The sequence below is a fragment of the Channa argus genome, chromosome 3 (assembly GCF_033026475.1).
Source record: "Channa argus isolate prfri chromosome 3, Channa argus male v1.0, whole genome shotgun sequence".
Classification (NCBI taxonomy): Eukaryota; Metazoa; Chordata; class Actinopteri; order Anabantiformes; family Channidae; genus Channa; species Channa argus.
Window position 1 is genome coordinate 28,594,803 of NC_090199.1, and position 12,133 is coordinate 28,606,935.

The 12,133-nt window shown below is 37.7% G+C and overlaps 1 protein-coding gene across 3 annotated transcripts; it reads left to right on the plus strand.

Annotated features, from left to right (window-relative positions):
* Positions 1–598: 598 nt before the first annotated feature.
* dok1a (docking protein 1a) lies at positions 599–10,124 on the plus strand. Of its 3 annotated transcripts, XM_067498682.1 has the most exons (8): positions 599–729; positions 1,551–1,629; positions 6,283–6,321; positions 6,522–6,661; positions 6,738–6,848; positions 6,942–7,011; positions 7,503–7,675; positions 7,818–10,124. In XM_067498682.1, the coding sequence occupies exons 1-8, from the start codon at positions 673–675 to the stop codon at positions 8,730–8,732; spliced, it is 1,584 nt and encodes a 527-aa protein (XP_067354783.1). In that variant the 5' UTR covers positions 599–672; the 3' UTR covers positions 8,733–10,124. The 3 variants fall into 3 exon arrangements, with proteins under 3 accessions (XP_067354783.1, XP_067354785.1, XP_067354784.1); XM_067498684.1 differs by lacking the exon at positions 6,738–6,848; XM_067498683.1 differs by lacking the exon at positions 6,283–6,321.
* The last annotated feature ends 2,009 nt before the right edge of the window (positions 10,125–12,133 follow it).

Sequence of the window (12,133 nt, forward strand, 5' to 3'; positions counted from 1 at the left end):
ACAATGACAATAGGAATGTCCTGGATCAACCTTCATTTGTGAAGCAATTGGCCAAGACATTTGATTCCTGTAATCACAATGTACTGCACCATGACCAGTCTTTAAAACAAGAAGATTGTATTGTTTTCTTAACCTTCATCATCTGATGTTGACCCTATACAGTACATATAGAGCTGTAAAACAGCAAGAGGTAGTCCTACCAGGCGGGACATTTGCCCTTGTGGATGCAGATTTATAGCTTTTACTGTTCAGTAGAAATCCATAGAGTTCAATTGATTCACCTGATTGTTGATGGTCAGTCAATTCTACAGGGCACAAAATCCCCCCCGAAGGAGATTTGACAGTACAGCTGTTCTTCCATAGCTGTCATCTGTGCCTCTGTCCTTCACCTGCTCAACCCAAAAAATAAGAGAATCAAGTATTTACACAAATGTTTTTGTTATGTCCTGTGTGGACTAATGTATAATGAACAAGTCCACTAATCGTGAACTGCCCTCCTCATGCCTGCAACCAGACTGCACCTCTGTGTGTGTCTCAGGTAGGGCTCATATTTCAAGTATTACTCACTGTGGGCATGTCCCAACTCTACTCATGATAGGGAAAAAAAGAGAGACAAGCTCATAAGTCTTTGTATAATCCAAAGGTCAGTACTGCAGCGTATTTATTTCTCACATGGACACTCAAACCAAAACCGGGAAGGTTTATCTCCAACCACGCAAAGCTGGCAAAGTGAGTATGCCAATGTCAGGATCTGTTCTCCTGGTTTTCAGTTGAGCATTTTAACAATGTAAAGCTGAACAAAACAACCTTTTTTCCTAAATTGCTAAATAATGACTTGATATGCTCTGCTATAACTTCATAGGAATGATGTCAAAAACACTATCATCTTTCTGAGCCTCTGGCTCTGGAGTTTACTGTCTTGGTACATGTAGATAGCTGTGTACTTTATAAAGTTAATATGTGGGCTTTAACACACATACTATGAGTATTGTATTCAGATTGTGTGAGGGATTGAGACATGAGCAGTGTTTAGGAGATAAAGCTCCTTTGTGTGTGTGTGTGTGTGTGTGTGTGTGTGTGTGTGTGTATGTGCTCAGATGAAACCCCAGAGCAGGAATCTAAATGAACAAGTTAAAACACAGCACAGTTTCCACACTGCACATTCCTGTGCACCTCTGACAGACATCACATACTTATGGTACACCATGTCAACTGGGACAGAAATGTTGGACATGCAAACTGCAATGAATCTGATTTAATGCATTACATGAGATATGATATAATGTGTGGTTTACAGTATGTTGTTCATATTGACAGGCATGCATCTGTCTTTTATTTTGAAGAAAGCACCATGTCAGAGGTGTCAAAGGTTTTTCCTTTATGTCTCCTAACACTCATCTGTCTTCCAAGGTGTGTCTTTGTGTCACATGTGGGAGGATAAAACTGTGTATCCCATTTATGTGGAGCTGCCATACTGTAAACTATAGCTGCTGACACACACAAGTCACTTTCTCATTCCACTGTCATTAACCAGCTTTTTCTCATCTTAGAAATGGAAGCCAGTGTGGCTGTCTCTGTTTCCCCACAGCAGCAGTGCAGTGGGTCGATTGGAGATCCAAGATGTGGGAGGTACAGTGTAGTCTTTGTTTCAAACATTATTTGTCCTACAGTGGGTTAAACATGTAGTGTGTAACAGTTTGATGACTCCATTAGAAGTTGGAGGTAGTATTAACCTTTTAATGCATTAATTATGATGACCTGAGTTTGGATTATTTCCTACTGTATGTATTTGTGCACTCCTTTACATACATGTTTCAGAAATTAGATGTTACTTTATGTTAACATTTGCAGCCTTCTGTATCCCAACCTAGAGCTCTACCAGTGAACCACTAGGCCCTGTTGTTTTTCAGAATAGAAGGGTTGGCAAAATATCCCTGCAGTGACCTACTTTTCTGACTGTCTCATGGCCATTTTGGCTGAAAGTAATTTTAGTTGCAGCTATAAATATTGGCATCTAAATAAAGACCTAAAATCCTAAAATCATGTAGCATTTTTGAAAATTTTTTTGAGTAGATGAGTCTATAGAGGTTGTGCAGAACAATATAAGTCATCATGCTAAACACTGAGACTCATCTGTTCGGCCTCATTCAGTTGAAAAGTTGAGGACGTGCTAACTTCATGAATCTGCCCGTTGACATATTCACAGAAAACACAAACACTGAGACAGCTGAGAATGTTTCAAAGAAGATCTAGTTTGTTTCTTTTCTTTTTCTTATTTTATTTTTTTTTATATTGTTTTTTTTCCCACTAATTAAACACCCTTCAGCGCAGTGATTTTAGGTTTACCCCAGAAGACAGGATGTCAGTGTGAATCTGTTATAAGAGGAAGGGTGAACAGGATTTAAACAGACACCTATTAACCTCAACAAGAACAAAATGCCAAACCTACAGCAGCTCTGTGGAGATGTGCTCACCTGTTAATTATCACTGAAACTAATGCAAAATAACCTGCTGCTGTTAAAGAGCTGAATGTGAAGATGCTTTAACTGCTGTGTAACTACATATAAGAAGAGGGTATGAGGCTCTACTTTAAATTACAGCCCTCATTTGTTGTACTTATAGTGGAACTACAGGCAACAAAGGGGTTATGGGATTTTTGACAAAATAAATAGCAATTCTGGTTTTCTTTTTATTGCCTCAAAGCATGGAAAACCAATTTAAATCAGTTGAACTTTGGTGTTCTAAAAAACATATTGATAAATAATTCAATATTACATGATACAGTAGGTGCGATAGGTTGAAAGTGGAGCTTCTTACCCTCTTTGTTGTGGCACAGGAAGTAGAGCGGTCAGCCGCCAATCCCACAGTTGTTTGTTCAATCCCCAGCTTCTCCGGTCATGAAGTGAATTGTGGAAGTCTCCTTGAGCAAGACACTAAACCCCAACTTAGTTGCTCCCAGACAGTGTTAGCCAGCTGCATAGCAGCTCCCCGATTGGTGTGTGAATGGATGGATGAGAAGCAGTGTAAAGTGCTTTGAGTACCAATAAGTAAAAAGTACAATATAAGTGAAGACCATTTACCATTTCATCTAAAGTGTTACCATTGATTTTGTCCCTCAGGGGCCTTTCAGCATTATTGTAGTTCTGACTTAATGGCTTTCCCTTTTAAATCCAGCGGTATAGTCATATTTTCTAAAACAATTTCTTTTGAATGTAAAACAAACCAAAAAATAATAATTCAACAATAACCTTAAACCTAGGTTTACCTAGGTTTGGCAGATTAAAGTTAAATCACAGAGATTTTCCATAAATGGTGATAGTGTCGTGATGTGTAATGTTTACCTTTGTTGATTTCTTTTCATTTGTTATGTTATCTGCAGATACAGAATTATTAGTGATAGAAATTAATTTATTCTTGATTAATGATTCATTTAACAAAGTGATTGCTGACTGCATTTTTTTCTGATCAAGCCCAATCTAGGACTGACAATAATACACATCTTTTTTTACAATCTTTTTTTAGGATTTAAATCAACAAATCAAATCTTCTTCTTTTTTTCCTTTTGGCTGTTCCCTTTCCGGGGTTGCCACAAATCAACAAATGAAATATTTATGCGTATTTTTCCAATTTGTAATCTGTTACACAGAGCATACAGACAGGCTCATATAGGCAACATTTCCAGTCTGTGTTAACTAACTACCTCACTGACGTCCACTAAATATCACATGACCCTGTTGTAAAATAATTCGAATGAAACCATAAATATGAAAATGTCGACCTCTAGTGTTTAGTTTTAAAATGGATTAAAATTAGATTCCAAAGCACGTTATTTAGGTTCATGTATGTACTACATTGTTTGAATTTTACTCTTATAAATATTTGCTGTTATCCACTTTTTACTGAGAACTTACTGTAGCTGAATAATGCAGAAACATTTCTATTAGTGGTGTCAGCTCACTGTTGGTGGTCTACCATTGAGGCTTTCTTTTCTTGGTGTTTTATAAAGTATTCTTCACATCAATTCCTGCTCTTAACCTGTTTTTACTGTGTTTAGGAGAAGTTATTAGGAGAGGAAAGTTATTGCACTCAAAATTTTACTTTGTACCTCTATCAGAGAAAAGGGCTCAGCCAGAGCATCCAACAAATCTAAAATTAACAGCAGAACTCAGTAAGATCTGACAAGCTGAAACCCACCTTCTACCAAGATGGACTGGTAAGAGTGATGTTTGTCAAAAGCTTTTCAGACATTAAAGTGTTCATTATGTGTGTCTAAAGTCCACAGGGTGACAGACTTAGAGTATGATGTTTGTCAAGTAGGTGTGTGAGGAGCAGTATTGTTTGCATCACAGCAAAGTGAAAGATTTGTTCACTGATGTTGTGTAGTTTACAGCTTCCATTAGTTGGAACTCAAACCAATAGTTTCCAACTGGTGGATCGTGCTCCAAAAATGGATTCTTACTCAGTTGACCACATGTGTATGGCAAGTTTGTTTGTGTCTGACTGCAGGCTGCAGACTACAGAGCACAGCAGAAAGTAGCGTTGTAATTTTGGCAGAAAAAGCACCATGAGACAAAAGTGATTAGTGTTCGGCTATAATGTCAGGGAAAGCTACTGGTCTAGCTGCTAAGCCAAAGAAAGTAGAAGTTAAAATACTAATTTCTGAAAAAAGTTGACACATTCAGCTGAGGTTGAAAGTCAACCATTTTGTCGGCACTTTGTCCACAGCAAGGTGCTTCTCAAAAAAGAACAAATATTTTATTTAGAAACATTTTATGCACTGAATTTCTGAAAATAGTGTTTCCTGCGGTTGTGCTGCCAACAGATTTTCTTATTTGCCTGCGATGTTATGTTTTCTCTTTACCTTGTACAAAAGTATTTTTGCCCTATTCCTTCTTTCTTTTTTGACCTTCCTTGTTTTTGAATAGGCTGCGGTGCTGTTAATTTACACAGCGCAATAAAGAATCTTTCACTACCAAAACCTTTTCATCATTGAAGACTTTTTATTATTTTGTTCTTGAATGACCAGAACATGGAAACACATACTAGATAGTACACCTTTACATATACACATAGAAAACACCCCATAGATAGTACTTATTTAGCACGTTTCTACCTATTGGCACTCAAAGTACAACACTCACCAGCAGCAACTAAGTCGGGGTTCACTATCTTGCTCAAGGACACTTCAACATGTGACTGGAGAAGCCATCAACTGTGGGATTGGTGGACAACCACTCCTCATTTGCTCCGTGGACAAATGACTATGTCCCGCTACATATGTCATGTGGGACTAAATTTGATGTGTGTGCAGATATATTTGCTGCATTTGGATCTCACTATTTTGGCCATGGCTCACATCCTTTCATCTCTGAAGTACAATAAATGTTCAGGATTTTAATCTTTTGTTTTAATTTAACCCTCCTTCACACAGTCACTCATACAATTACTTCTAACATCATCTCCCATCTCCACAAAGTTCATCTGTCAAACTCTCAGAGAAGACACATGGCAACAAACAATAAAATCTAACAAATCTACAGTGATTATCCTGGTCTGTTTTTGTATCCAGGCTACCGTGTAAATTTTACACTGAGTTAATTCATATTTTAGTTAACGTTTTTATGAATAATCATAAAAGCAGTGGCATAAGTATAGACAGGCCTTTGGTAGCAAATTAACTAGAATCTTTAACTAGAATTTTCCTGATGTAAATGTTTGCAGATGAGCTCTGTTCTGCATTTTGAAATACACTTACAACAATGAAATAAAACATCATGTTAGACATCTTCTTTGGGCTAAGTTACCATAGTAACTGACTCCATAGATTAGGTTATGTTAGCTGTATTAAGAGTTAATAGATGAGTGCATGCACATTACAGTACATCATGCATTTACATGCATGCTTTGTCTCATAGTCTATGAGCTCTTAATACAGCATCCCATTGAGCTTTGAGGTTCATTTTGGTTGGTCCTCCTTGTCGCCCCACAGGTTTAAACATTTGTACTTGCTCATTTATAATTGGCTATACTTCTTTTTACATTTACATTTAGTTATTTAACAGATGCTTTTATCCAATGCAACTAACAAGTGAGGTGAAACTGGGGCGACTGTGCAGTGTATATCGCTTTGAGTGCCAATAGGTAGAGAAGCACTGTATAAGTGCCATTTAGAAGGCAAGGAGAAAACATCAAAGGAAAGTCCTATCAGAAGAAGTGTTTACATTTCATGAGATGCAAGTGCAAGAAAGATAATGAACAATGTTTTTTTTAATTTTTTTATAGAAAACACTGCTTACCTGCCTTTAAACAAGACTACAGTGGGTAGATATGGCCAGTGCCTCAGTCTGTTTGTAAAAGTATGAAGGAATAATGGGAAGTGATCTTTATTCTGTGTTTTTTCCTATAAATCATCTTCATACACAAGTTTCCAGATCAATTAGACTAATCTATGTCTGTGTGCGGATGGGTTCCTAATCCAACCTGACAGACCTGTCTCTGTCTGTCTATGATTTATACTCCAGGAGGTGGTGCAGGAGGTGATTATGGCACAGTGGTCAGGCGACACCACCTGTCTCATGGGGACAAGAAGGTGAAGATTGTCCGACTGTCTGAGCTGATCAGTGTCCTCAGGCTCCCTCCGAATGCTGAGGCCTGCCCCATGGTCAGTCTTTCTGGATGTCTTTATAATCTTGTTATGTATCAGGAGCAAGTAAGTACCTAGTTTGTGCTGCTTACAGGAGAACATGTCTGCATTTTGTGTGGAGACACACGACGGAATTATGGTTTTTGCTGCACTCAAAGATGAATGTGTGGAGTGGGTAGAAAAACTGTGTCACTGCACGTTTCAGGTGAGAGGGAAAAAGAAATGACACAAATTGTTCATATTGAAGCTAGACTATAGAAAACTTACTTTCCTGTCCCCTTGTTGCTGTGTTTGTCAGAAAGGACATGGCTCCCGCTCGACCCAGCTTCACATGGAGGAAAACCAGATATACGCCTCAACAGATGCAGGTAAATCTGATGGAGATAGGTGGTGGAATGTCAAAGGTATCAACATAGTGTCTACTTCTGTCAAAAGCCAAGTCTGCTGCATCTTGCAGGTGAGCTGCACTCAGGGACAATACAAAGTGTAGGTCATCAGTGCTTCATCAGAAAGTTGCTCTGTGTAAGGTTTCAGGCAGTTCAGGGACACACAGAGGATAATATTATATAATGCTTTATTGATAGCATGTAGAACAGAAGAAGAGAGTCTGATTTGTGCTTGGGATAACCAATTTTAAAATACCACAAAAATGTGTCTGGTGTTGCTAGTTTGGAAAACCCCTAGCCACAGAGCCTGGTGAGCAAAAAAGTTAATGTCAAGCCATGTTCACAAATACATAATTTACTACATAAAGAACACAAGATTCCAGTGAGTGAAATTACTGTCTAAAGGAGACTGAGCAGTAGTATTTTCAGAGGACAAGTATCAGTCTATAAAGCATTATGTTTTTTTGCTCTAGCCTCAGAGTTCTGGGTTGTGGTTCAGAAGACGGAGGCAGCAACACGATGTGGTCTGCAAGGATCATATTGGCTGCAGGTAGGACCAGAAGCACTGTTACTGAGAGAACAACAGAAGAAGAACATCGTTCAAGAATGGCCCTATGAACTTCTGAGAAGATATGGGAAAGATGAAGTAAGGTTTCATGCAGATTCTCTGCTTTCTTTTAACTGCTTATATCTTCTCCCTCACACCTGATTTATACAAGTTTCTTAAGTGTTAAACTGCTTTTGATGATTACAATATGAGCACGTGTCTCTTTGTGTTTTCTTACCAGCTCACTTTAACTATTGAAGCAGGCAGACGCTGCGAGTCTGGTCCTGGAACATTCATCTTTGAGACACAGCAGGCTGAGAAAGTCTTCTCTTTCATTCAGAGTACCATCAAAAGGAAGACTTCAACTGTTACTTTAGGGAGCCAGAACCAGACGAATAGGGCTCATTCCCCTCTCCCCAAAATACCCGACAAGATCGGCCTGGTTGCATTTGTAGAGAACAACTCACCAATACACGAGAAGAAATGTGCTGCCTCAGACGAGGGTGAACATCTTCAAGGAGATCAGATAAGTCAGTCAGATTGTGTTTCAGCACATCCTGCCCCTATCACCCTCATGCCTCTGCCATCAGTGCCCAGAATCAACAGCCTCTTTGGAAGCCATCATAGTGAGCCGTCAGATGTCATATATTCTAACCCAGCCGAGTGCATTCAATCTGTGCCAGTGCTGCATAAGACCACTTCTCTGTATGTAGACCCTGCAAGTGTTCTTCCACTCAAACCCCCCACTTCAAGAGAAGCTGCTACTCCAACACCTAGCTCCTCAACTTTACATCCCTGCTTCAACATTGATCATCCAGATTCGGGCTACTCAGAGGTGTACGACAAAATTAGTCCAGTGCAAAATAAAAAAATTCTTGAGAGCTTAGGAAAGACAAAGTGTTTTGCAGAAGGTGAACCCATTTATAGTGAACCACTTCATAAAAGAGAAGAGTTGATCCATAAAATTGAAACCAATTCTGACCCATTTGCCCACCTTTACGCTCAAGTCTGCAAGACAGGACCATCATCTAGTGCCTCTACGTCCTCCTGTGCCAACACATTGTCCTCTGCTACTGTTACCGCGACTACAACCACAACAAAAAACACTAAACAACCTCTGGGGGATGTCATCTATGAAAACCTAGGTACTATTTAGTGATGTGTTACCACAGTCTACATATGTACAATATGTTTGTTATTCGCTCAAAAAATATAAGAATAGCCAATTCGTTTGCTGTTGTTGTACAGTTTCAGGCCATCAACACATTAAAAAACTATGCCAATGCATAAAAAAATTTATAACTTTATTGTAATGGTATTTATTCCTGAATAAATTGAACAACATAAAACAATATACTTTCTGAATTGGACTAACAGCTGTTTCTTGTTGCCCGTGTGTGACCTGTGAGAGTAATTTACTATAAATAAAAAATAATAATAAAGATTTTAGCCATACATTTTATCTAAGAGGACCTTTACCGAGCAAGATACAGAGCCATTTAAGAGCTGTGAGGAAAAACAACTGTCAGCAACAACCTCCACAGGGCTGAGGTAAAGGTCTCACAATCCACCATTTGATAAAAACTTCATGAGCAGGCAAACAGAGGCCAAAACACTCATCAGTAAGAATCTGATAGGAATTTTCTAAAAAGTATAGAGATGATCCATTGTGTGAAGTTGTGAAGCTTTATGGTCTGATGAGAATTTTTTTTTTTCACAGGAGTCACAGGATTGATTCAGCTATTGCAAACAAGGGATTTGCAATTTTCAAATATAAATTTTTGATATAATTAACTTTTGTTGTCTATCACAATACTTTTGGATACAAAAGATGTTGGGCTTTAACTGGTTTAGCGGATCTTGGTGTAATGACTATCAAATAAAGATTCGAAACTCTTTATTCAACATTGATCTAAAACCCAAATGTCTCCAGTGTACAGCAAACACAAATGAATTGGCCTTTTAAAGGGGAGTGTAACAAACATTTTGTGCCCATATGTTGCTTATACCTTTAATAAACTTTATTTAATGAAATAACCATTTAGCTCATATTTACCAGAACTTTAAAAATTCCACCATTGGGGAAAAGGAAACACATCAAACAGCTTTGTTACATACTTTGCTCTAGTTTTATAAATTATAAATGAATAAATAGTTTTGTGTAAATCATGTGTGAATATTGTCACAAGATAAAAACATGCATAATCAAAGAACAACTTACTAAAGTTGCTCTTTGTTTCTCAGTCTATAACTGAGCTCCCTGCAAAAGTTGTTGTACAGTGATATTTTGGTGTTTATACAGTTATATATGTTTGTTTTTTTATGTAATACAGCATTTTACTGGCTCTTTTCGCAGTACATGCATGAGTTTTGATACGTTAAACATTTAAAGGTGTAAAATAAGAGCTCAAAAGTGTTCAAAAGTCTGTGAGCACTAGTTTTGCCAGTTTTTAACTTAATACACTTTAATTACAAACAAGTTATTGATTGTAACAGATTGAATGAAAAGCTGAATTTTTGAAAAATTGACATAAAATTTTGAATATTACTACAATTATATTTGTCCCCTTTTTTCTTATGCACTGAAGATGGTCAAGGTGACTCACATTAATCATCTGATAATATTCCAAAGATTATTTTGTGAATGTCTGGTTTATTTATACAACATAACTCTAACCATTTATCCTGCAGTTTCTGTCAGAAGTAACCTTTACAGGAAATACAAAGTCCTCGACTCCCTGAGGTGGTATGATTTTCGATCATGAGCATCATTTTTCTTCTGACTCTTCTTTTGCTCAAACTCATCTTTTTCTATTCTCATCTGCTGAAGTCTTCACAGATTCTTTACACCAAACTCCTGAACTGTCATCTTGGTCTCACTAATGGTAGTAAAGGGGCTTTTAGTCACCAGGGAAAGAATTCTTTGGGTAAGGCACTGCTGTTGCAGTTATTTTCCATTTGAAAAGCTGATTTGGCCAGACTTTCTAAGTGGTTTGTTTCGACTTTTCTACTACTGATGTCTGGGATGATGATGATGATTTATAAATTCACTAACAGCTTCAATCACTTTATCACCTTTATGTTCCTGTCACCTATTGTTTTTGTTATCACACTTTTCAATGCGCATTATCTGTTGAATTTATCAACACCAAAGCTATGGTCCAGTAGGTAGCTGCTTCACATGCTAGAATACCCATTCCAGCCCTATCTCAGTTAAACTCCAGTCCAAAACATCATAATTTAATGATAATTGTCCCACTATGTTACACACAAGTTTATTAGGAAGTACATGTGTCATGTTTTCACTTTATGTTTGTAATTTTTTTTAACATAACCTTAACCTTAACCTATTGTTGCTGCAACAAGCAGTGCCTTACCCAAATCTAACATACGCCTGATGTTCTTATGCTTAAACCTAACGCAAAAGGATTGCAGATTACTGCTTCTGGTGTTGGTATTTCACCAAAATGGGACAAGTAAACAAGCTGTGTGGGGATTAAAGGGAGGATTGTTGCTTGCTAAGCACCATTATCTGGTAGCCACCTTAATGTTACTCCTGCACAAGTTGATTATCTTGTTGACAATTCTGCAGCCTCATTACGTACAATATTCGAAACTGTAGCCCCTCTGAAAAAGAAAGCAGTAAACCAGAAGAGGCGATTTCCATGGTATATTTTACAACACGAAAGTTAGAAAGGAAGTGGCGCTCCACTAATTTAGAAGAATCTCATTTAGCCTGGAAAAACAGTTTAATAATATATAAAAAGTCCTCCGTAATACCACCGGTTTCTTTTCAGCACTGTAGCCAACCTAACTAGGAGCCATAGTTCTGTTGAGCCTAGTATTCCAACTCTGAGCAGCAATGACTTCATGACTTTCTTTATGAACAAAATTGTAGCTGTTAGAGAAAGAATTCATCACATCCTCCCCCCAAATGTTACAGAAGTGCTAGAACCATCAATAAGCCCCCAATCCCTTCTAGACTGCTTTTTACCCTTAGATCTCGCTGCGCTAACTTCGATTATTACCTCATCTAAACTAACAACCTGTCTTCTAGACCCTTTTCCAACTAGACTGTTCAAGGAAGCTTTAACCTTAATAGATACGTTCATATTAGATATAATTAATCTATTGTTAGAAACAGGCTATGTACCACAGGCCTATAAGGTAGCTGTATCCTGTCTTGATCCAGGGGTTTTAGCCAATTACAGACCAATAACTAATCTCCCCTTTATTTCTAAAATCCTTGAAAAAGTAGTTGCAAAGCAACTATGCAACCACCTGTACACGAATAATTTGTAAAAGACTTTCAGTCAGGATTTAGAGTTCATCATAGTACAATAACAACACTGCTAAAAATCACTAATGATCTTCTCTTGGCATCAGATAATGGACTCATCTCTATACTTGTTCTGTTAGATCTTAGTGTTGCATTCGATACCATTGATCACAACATTTTATTACAGAGACTGGAACATGAAATTAAGATTAAAGGAACTGCACTAGGTTGGTTTAAATCTTATCTAATAGATTTCAATGTGTTCATGTTAATGATTA

What these genes read in the sequence shown, in the direction of transcription:
- dok1a (XM_067498682.1), top strand. Translation starts at nt 673, where the DNA reads ATGGACACTCAAACCAAAACCGGGAAGGTTTATCTCCAACCACGCAAA. An exon ending in AACCACGCAAAGCTGGCAAA is followed by an intron (nt 730 to 1,550) that starts GTGAGTATGCCA and finishes TTCTCATCTTAG; the next exon opens with AAATGGAAGCCAGTGTGGCT. An exon ending in ATGCTGAGGCCTGCCCCATG is followed by an intron (nt 6,662 to 6,737) that starts GTCAGTCTTTCT and finishes TGCTGCTTACAG; the next exon opens with GAGAACATGTCTGCATTTTG.